Below are 9,366 nucleotides of genomic sequence, written 5' to 3' on the forward strand. Positions count from 1 at the left end.
GGGGACACACACGGGGACATGGGGACACCCTGGCACTGACACCCGTGGGGACATGGGGACGCCCTGGCACTGCCACTGGTGGGGACAGGGACACAGGGGTCACTGCCAGTGTGGAGACATGGGGACACCCTGGCACTGCCACCCGCAGGGACACACACAGGGACACGCTGGCACTGCCACTGGTGGTGACAGGGACACCCCCAGCCCCACACTGTGCACAGCCCCAGCCCCACTCCCACACCCAGCCCCACTGCCAGCCCCAGCCCCACACCCAGCCCCACACCCAGCCCCAGCCCCACCTGCACAGCCCCACACTGTGCAGAGCCCCAGCCCCACAGAGAGGACAGCCCCACTGCCAGCCCCAGCCCCACACACAGCCCCACTGCCAGCCCCAGCCCCACCTGCACAGCCCCAGCCCCACACCTGCACAGCCCCACACCTGCACAGCCCCAGCCCCACACCTGCACAGCCCCACACCTGCACAGCCCCAGCCCCACACCTGCACAGCCCCACACTGTGCACAGCCCCACTGCCAGCCCCAGCCCCACCTGCACAGCCCCAGCCCCACACTGTGCACAGCCCCACACTGTGCACAGCCCCAGCCCCACACTGTGCTCAGCCCCACTCCCAGCCCCAGCCCCAGCCCCACCTGCACAGCCCCTCTGCCAGCCCCAGCCCCAGCCCCACACTGTGCACAGCCCCACACTGTGCACAGCCCCAGCCCCACACTGTGCACAGCCCCACACCCAGCCCCACTCCCAGCGCCAGCCGCAGTCGGTGTCTCCGGTCTCTCCGGTGTCTCCGGTGTCAGCCCGGCCTTTATTCCCTCCCCGCAGCCCCGCGGGGCCGGGGTCGAACGCCGGGGGGTGAGGACCCCCCAGTGCCCCTCCCCTGCCCGGGCGGGGGGCACGGCCGCTACTTGGGGGGCCGGTAGAGCAGCTTCCTGCTCTTGAGCACCGACCACTTGTGCCGCTTCATGTAGTACAGCAGCGGCACCAGCAGCCCCGAGAGCAGCAGCACCTGGCGGGAGGGGTCAGGGGTCCGGGGGGCGCCCCGTGCCCCCCGCCACCCTGGGGGTGCCCAGCCCCACCTCGGGACCCTCCCGTGACCCCCCGCCACCCTGGGGGTGCCCAGCCCCACCTCGGGACCCTCCCGTGACCCCCCGCCACCCTGGGGGTGCCCAGCCCCACCTCGGGACCCTCCCAAGCCCCCAGCCCCACCTCGGGACCCTCCCAAGCCCCCCGCCCCACCCTGAGTTCCTCCAGCCCCACCCTGACACCCCCCCAAGCCCCCAGCCCCACCCTGAGTCCCTCCAGCCCCCAGCCCCACCTTGGCACCCCCCCAGCACCCCCTGAGCCCCCCCAAGCCCCCCACAGCCCCCAGCCCCACCTCGGGACCCTCCCAAGCCCCCTGCCCCACCCTGAGTCCCTCCAGCCCCACCCTAAGACCCCCCCAAGCGCCCCCAGCCCCCAGCCCCATCTCCAGCCCCCAGCCCCACCTCCAGCCCCCCCAGCCCCACCCCTAGCCCCACCCCAGCCCCCAGCCCCATCTCCAGCCCCCAGCCTCACCCCAGCCCCCACCCCAGCCTCCAGCCTCCCCCCAGCCTCCAGCCCCCCCAGCCCCCCCCCAGCCCCATCTCCAGCCCCCAGCCCCACCTCCAGCCCCCCCAGCCCCACCCCTAGCCCCACCCCAGCCCCCAGCCCCATCTCCAGCCCCCAGCCTCACCCCAGCCCCCACCCCAGCCTCCAGCCTCCCCCCAGCCTCCAGCCCCCCCAGCCCCCCCCCAGCCCCATCTCCAGCCCCCAGCCCCACCTCCAGCCCCCCCAGCCCCACCCCAGCCCCCAGCCCCACCTCCAGCCCCCAGCCCCACCTCCAGCCCCCCCAGCCCCACCCCAGCCCCCAGCCCCACCTTCAGCCCCATCTTTTTGCGGTGGTCGTGCTCGGGCTCGGCCGCCCAGCGCAGGAAGGTGCAAACGTCCTTGGCGATCTGGGACATGGTGGCCGGGGTCCCTGGGGGACACGGGCCAGTGAGACCCCCAGAGCCCACGGGGACCCCCAGACCCCACTGGGACCCCCAGACACCCCCACAGAGCCCACGGGGACCCCCTGAGAGCCCAGGGATCCACTGGGACCCCCCAGAGCCCACAGGGACCCCCAGACACCTCCAGAGAGCCCACGGGGACCCCCAGAGCCCACGGGGACCCCACAGACCCCACTGGGACCCCCAGATACCCCCACAGATTCCACGGGGACCCCCAGAGCCCACAGGGACCACCAGACACCCCCACAGAGCCCACAGGGACCCCCAGACACCTGCACAGAGCCCACGGGGACCCCCCTGCGAGCCCAGGGATCCACTGGGACCCCACAGACCCCACTGAGACCCCCACACAGCCCACCGGGACCCCCCCCAGACCCCAGGATCCTCCCAGTACCTGCTGTGGTCAAAGTCCCCCAGGACCTACTCAGAGCCCCCCTCAGGACCCCCCAACACCCAGATGTCACCCCAGGCCCCCTCAGAGCTCCCCAAATTCTTCCTGGGCCCCCTGACACCCCCAGGACCCCCCTGCCGAGGACGTGGCATGAGCCAGGGCCCCCCAGGGCATCCTCAGACCCCTTCAGGGCATCACCAAGCCCCCTCAGAGCACCCCCAGATACCCCCGGGGCACCCCCAGCCCCCTCCAGGGCACCCCCAGATACCCCCAGGGCACCCCCGGAACCCCTCAGAGCACCCCCAGATACCCCCTGGGGCATCCCCAGCCCCTCCAGGGCACCCCCAGATACCCCCGGGGCACCCCCGGACCCCCTCAGAGCACCCCCAGCACCCCCAGCCCCCTCCAGGGCACCCCCAGCCCCTCCAGGCCACCCCCAGCCCCCTCCAGGGCACCCCCAGCCCCCCAGCCCCCCAGCCCCGTACCGTCGTCGTACTCCAGCACCTCGTCGTAGATGGGGGGGGCCATGCCGATGGCCTGGCCGGGGAAGTAGGGGTTGTAGTGCAGCCCCTCCCTCAGCGAGACCCCCGCGGGGGCGTCACAGTACCCCGTCAGCAGGGCGAAGACGTAGTCCTCGCCCCCGTGCCTGAAGGGTTAATAGCGGGATCAATAACCCAATCAATAACCCGATCAGTAACAGGATCAATAACATCACAGTACCCCGTCAGCAGGGCGAAGACGTAGTCCTCGCCCCCGTGCCCGAAGGGTTAATAACAGGATCAATAACCCGATCAATAACGGGATCAATAACATCACAGTACCCTGTCAGCAGGGTGAAGACGTAGTCCTCGCCCCCGTGCCTGAAGGGTTAATAACGGGATCAATAACCCGATCAATAACCTGATCAATAATATCACAGTACCCCGTCAGCAGGGCAAAGACGTAGTCCTCGCCCCTGTGCCTGAAGGGTTAATAACGGGATCAATAACCCGATCAATAACGGGATGAAAAATGGGATCAGTAATGGGATCGCTGAGATCAGTAACGGGATCAATAGCAGGATCAATAATAGGATCAGCAGCTGGATCAATGGAATCGCTAACAGGATCAATAACCCGTTGTTGGGGTCACCCCAGAGCCCCCCAGGACCCCCGGTACCCCCGGTACCCCCGTACCTGGCATTAACAATGTAGCTGAGGTCGGGGGGCAGCGCCCCGTTGTTGGGGTCACCCCCGGTACCCCGTACCCCCGGTACCCCCCGGTACCCACGGTACCCCATACCCCGTACCTGGCGTTGACGATGTAGCTGAGGTCGGGGGGCAGCGCCCCGTTGTTGGGGTCACCCCCGGTACCCCGTACCCCCGGTACCCCCCGGTACCCCCGGTACCCCCGTACCCCGTACCCCGTACCTGGCGTTGACGATGTAGCTGAGGTCGGGGGGCAGCGCCCCGTTGTTGGCCGCCCGCGCCGCCTCGGGGTTGGGGTAGGGCTTGGGGAAATAATCCGAGATCTTCCCGGGCCGCAGGAACATCTCCCCGCTCTCGTTGGGGCCGTCCTGCACCTCCACCTGGGGACAGGTGACACACAGGGGAGACAGGTGAGACACAGGGGAGACACAGGTGAGACACTGACAGGTGAGACAGGGACAGGTGAGACACAGGTGAGACAGGGACAGGGACAGCAGAGCCCCCAGGAACATCTCCCCGCTCTCGTTGGGGCCGTCCTGCACCTCCACCTGGGGACAGGTGACACACAGGTGAGACACAGGGGAGACACAGGTGAGACGGGTGAGACAGGGACAGGGACAGGTGACACACAGGGACAGTGACAGCAGAGCCCCCAGGAACATCTCCCCGCTCTCGTTGGGGCCGTCCTGCACCTCCACCTGGGGACAGGTGAGACACAGCGGAGACAGGTGAGACAGGTGAGACAGGGACAGGTGAGACACTGACAGGTGAGACAGGGACAGGTGAGACACAGCTGAGACAGGGACAGGTGAGACACAGGTGAGACAGGGACAGGTGAGACACAGGGGAGACAGGTGAGACACAGGGGAGACAGGGACAGGTGAGACACAGGTGAGACACAGGTGAAACACAGGTGGGACAGGGACAGGGACAGGTGAGACACAGGTGAGACAGGGACAGGGACAGGTGAGACAGGGACAGGGACAGGTGAGACACAGGTGAGACAGGTGACACACAGGTGAGACAGAGACAGGTGAGACAGGGACAGGGACAGGTGAGACACAGGTGAGACAGGGACAGGGACAGGTGAGACAGGGACAGGGACAGGTGAGACACAGGTGAGACACAGGGCCAGCAGGGTGGGGACACTGCACACAGCAGTGGCACCGGGACAGTGACACATGGGGGAACAGCACGGTCACTGGGGACACTGGGACAGCAGGACAGGGACAGTGGGACACTGGGACAGATGGACAGGGACAGTGGGACAGCAGGGGTGGCACTGGGACAGCGCCAGCAGGACACTGGGGACAGCAGGACAGGGACAGTGGGGACACTGGGACAGCAGGACATGGACAGTGGGACACCGGGGACAGCAGGACGGGGACAGTGGGACACCGGGGACAGCAGGACAGGGACAGTGCAGGTGGCAGCAGTGGCAGGGGTGGCAGGGGTGGCAGGGGTGGCAGGGGTGGCAGGGGTGACAGGGGTGACAGGGGTGGCAGGGGTGGCAGGGGTGGCAGCAGTGGCAGGAGTGGCAGAGGTGGCAGGGGTGGCAGGAGTGTCACCTCCTGTGCCAGCGCCTTGGCCTCGGCCTCGGTGTGGCTGACGCCGATGAGGTTCCGGAAGGCCACGAACTCCATGGAGTGACAGGCGGAGCACACCTGGCGGTACACCTGGAACCCCCTGCGCACACTGCGGGGGGACAGAGACCCCAAAATCAGCCAAAATCACCCCAAAATCCACCCAAACACACCTGGCGGTACACCTGGAACCCCCTGCGCACACTGCGGGGACAGAGACCCAAAATCAGCCAAAATGTACCCAAAATCCACCCAAAATCCACCCAAACACACCTGGCGGTACACCTGGAACCCCCTGCGCACACTGCGGGGACAGAGACCCAAAATCAGCCAAAATCCCCCCAAACACACCTGGAACCCCCTGCACACACTGCGGGGACAGAGACCCAAAATCAGCCAAAATGTACCCAAAATCCACCCAAACACACCTGGCGGTACACCTGGAACCCCCTGCGCACACTGCGGGGGGACAGAGACCCCAAAATCAGCCAAAATCCCCCCAAAATCCACCCAAAATCCCCCCAAACACACCTGGCGGTACACCTGGAACCCCCTGCGCACACTGCGGGGGGACAGAGACCCCAAAATCAGCCAAAATCACCCCAAAATCCACCCACAAAAAACACCTGGCGGTACACCTGGAACCCCCTGCGCACACTGCGGGGGGACAGAGACCCAAAATCAGCCAAAATCACCCCAAAATCACCCCAAACACACCTGGAACCCCCTGCGCACACTGCGGGGACAGAGACCCAAAATCAGCCAAAATGTACCCAAAATCCCCCCAAACACACCTGGCAGTACACCTGGAACCCCCTGCGCACACTGCGGGGGGACAGAGACCCAAAATCAGCCAAAATCACCCCAAAATCCACCCAAACACACCTGGCGGTACACCTGGAACCCCCTGCACACACTGCGGGGGGACAGAGACCCAAAATCAGCCAAAATCACCCCAAAATCCACCCAAACACACATGAAGCCTCCTGCAGACACTGCAGATGCTTGAGACACTAAAAAAATCCCAAAAACCCCAAAATCCCCCAAACACCCCCAGAACCCCCAAAGGACACTGCAGAGGTTAGACACCCTAAAAATCCCAAAATCCCCCAAACCTCCCCTGCACGCTGTGGGCACAGGGCTCAGACCCTCCAGGACCCCCCACAGGTGCTGTGCCCCAGGGACCCCAAATCCGAGACCCCAAATCCGAGACCCCAAATCCGAGACCCCAAATCTGAGACCCCAAATCCCCACAGCCCCAGGGACCCCAAACTCCCCCAGGACCCCCCAAACCCGGTCCCCCCTGACCTGGGGTGGTCCAGTGCTGTTAGGACCCCCCAGTACCCCTCAGGACCCCCCAAACCCCCCAGTACCCCATTTCCTCACCTGGCGTGGTCGAGCGAGGGCAGGACCCCCCAAACCCCCCCAGGACCCCCCAGGGCCCCCCAAACCCCCCAAACCCCCCAGCACCCCCATTTCCTCACCTGGCGTGGTCCAGCGAGGCCAGGTGGCCGCCCCAGGACCCCCCAAACCCCCCAATTTCCTCACCTGGCGTGGTCCAGCGAGGCCAGGTGGCCGCCCCAGGACCCCCCAAACCCCCCAAACCCCCGTTTCCTCACCTGGCGTGGTCCAGCGAGGGCAGGGCCCCCCCAAACCCCCCCAGGACCCCCCAAAACCCCCCCAAACCCCCCAAACCCCCCATTTCCTCACCTGGCGTGGTCCAGCGAGGGCAGGTGGCCGCCCCAGGACCCCCCAAACCCCCCAAACCCCCCAGGACCCCCCAGCACCCCCATTTCCTCACCTGGCGTGGTCCAGCGAGGCCAGGTGGCCGCCCCAGGACCCCCCAAACCCCCCAGGACCCCCCAGCACCCCATTTCCTCACCTGGCGTGGTCCAGCGAGGCCAGGTGGCCGCCGTGGCTCCAGGGCAGGCTGGGGGGGTGCAGCTCCAGCTCCCCTGCGCTCACCGGGCCCCCCCCGAGGGACAGCGCCAGCGCCAGCGAGCCGCCCCCGGCCACCAGCGCGGCCACCAGCGCCCCCCGGGACCGGGAGCGCCCCGGGAACGAGGACAGGGACACCTGGGGGACAGGGACACGGGTCAGGGCCACGGGACAGGGACACCTGGGGGGACAGGGACACGGGTCAGGGCCACCTGGGGACACCTGGGGACACCTGGGGGGACAGGGACACGGGTCAGGGACACAGGGACACCTGGGGACACCTGGGGGACAGGGACACGGGTCAGGGACACCAGCGCGGCCACCAGCGCCCCCCGGGACCGGGAACGGCCTGGGAACGAGGACAGGGACACCTGGGGGACAGGGACACGGGTCAGGGACACGGGACAGGGACACCGAGCCGCCCCCGGCCACCAGCGCGGCCACCAGCGCCCCCCGGGACCGGGAACGGCCCGGGAACGAGGACAGGGACACCTGGGGACACAGGGACACGGGTCAGGGCCACCGAGCCGCCCCCGGCCACCAGCGCGGCCACCAGCGCCCCCCGGGACCGGGAACGGCCCGGGAACGAGGACAGGGACACCTGGGGGACAGGGACACGGGTCAGGGCCACCTGGGGACACCTGGGGACACCTGGGGGGACAGGGACACGGGTCAGGGACACAGGGACACCTGGGGACACCTGGGGGACAGGGACACGGGTCAGGGACACCAGCGCGGCCACCAGCGCCCCCCGGGACCGGGAACGGCCTGGGAACGAGGACAGGGACACCTGGGGGACAGGGACACGGGTCAGGGACACGGGACAGGGACACCGAGCCGCCCCCGGCCACCAGCGCGGCCACCAGCGCCCCCCGGGACCGGGAACGGCCCGGGAGGGACGACAGGGACACCTGGGGGACAGGGACACGGGTCAGGGACACCTGGGGACACCTGGGGACACAGGGACACGGGTCAGGGACACCTGGGGACACCTGGGGACACCAGGCGGTAATACCGGGAATATCCCAATGACCGGGAATACCGGGAACGGGAACGGTGGAATTATCGGGAATACCGACAATGCGAATGATGGAATAACCGGGAATGGCGACAGCTAGAGTACCGGGAATACCGGGAACGGGAATGGGGAGAGTGACCGGGAATACCGGGAACGGGAATAGCAGGATGACAGGGAATGGCGACAGTTAGAATACCGGGAATACCGGGAACGGGAGCGGCGGGAAGGGCGGGCAAAGGACACGGCGGGCGCGCTGGGAGGAACGGGGGACACCGGGCACGGTGTGCGGACAGAGCCCGGGGAGCCGCGGGAACGGGACGGGAGAACCGGGGGCACCGGGGGGGAACCGGGAGGGGCCGGGGGCGGAACCGGAGGCACCGGGGGGGGTGGGAGAGATAACGGGGGCACCGGGTATGGGATAACGGGGAACACCGAGGAGGGTGATCAGAGGACCGGGGGGCAGCGGGCACGCCGGAGCGGACCGGGGTTCACCGGGCACACCGGAGTGGGACGGGGCACACCGGGGCACACTGGAGCGGGGCGGGAGGGGACCGGGGCACACCGGAGCGGACCGGGGCACACCGGAGCGGGGCGGGGCGCACTGGGGCACACCGGAGCGGGGCGGGGGTCACCGGGAACACCGGGGCACACCGGGAGCGGACGGGGCACACCGGAGTGGGACGGGGCACACCGGGCAGGCCGGGAAGGGGCCGGGGTCACCGGGCACACCGGGAGCGGACCGGGGCACACCGGGGCACACCGGGCACACCGGAGCGGGGCGGGAGGGGACCGGGGCACACCGGGAGCGGACGGGGCACACCGGAGTGGGACGGGGTGCACCGGGCACACCGGGCACACCGGGAGCGGACCGGGGTTCACCGGGGCACACCGGGCACACCGGCGCGGGGCGGGGTGACCTTGCCGCGGGCGCGGCCGCACTCACCGCGCCGGGGCCGGGCTCGGGGCGGGCGCGGGGCCGCAGCAGCGCGCGGGGGGCGGGCCCGGGCCGCGCGGGGCCCGGCAGCAGCCGCAGCCCCGGGACGCCCCGCAGGCCCCGCAGCGCCGCCATCGCCGAGGTCGAGGGGACGGAACTGACGTCACGGGCCGGAACTGACGTCACGGGGGCGGCGCCTCAGGCGCGCGCGGGTTCAGTGCGGCGCCCCCTGGTGGCGGGAGGGAGCGGCGCGCGCGGGCAGACCACGCCCACC

The 9,366-nt window shown here is 68.8% G+C and overlaps 1 protein-coding gene across 1 annotated transcript; it reads right to left on the reverse strand.

The window, feature by feature from the left end:
* Nucleotides 1–791: 791 nt before the first annotated feature.
* CYC1 (cytochrome c1) lies at nucleotides 792–9,242 on the reverse strand. Its single transcript, XM_085572770.1, has 7 exons — nucleotides 9,102–9,242; nucleotides 7,085–7,278; nucleotides 5,188–5,314; nucleotides 3,842–3,999; nucleotides 2,918–3,078; nucleotides 1,910–2,010; nucleotides 792–1,020 (listed from the first exon to the last, which is right to left on the reverse strand). Exons 1-7 carry the CDS (start codon nucleotides 9,225–9,227, stop codon nucleotides 916–918), a joined length of 972 nt encoding a protein of 323 aa, XP_085428896.1. The 5' UTR covers nucleotides 9,228–9,242; the 3' UTR covers nucleotides 792–915.
* Nucleotides 9,243–9,366: the final 124 nt, after the last annotated feature.

Source organism: Lonchura striata, chromosome 2 (assembly GCF_050655825.1).
Source record: "Lonchura striata isolate lonStrDom1 chromosome 2, ASM5065582v1, whole genome shotgun sequence".
In the NCBI taxonomy this organism is placed as follows: Eukaryota; Metazoa; Chordata; class Aves; order Passeriformes; family Estrildidae; genus Lonchura; species Lonchura striata.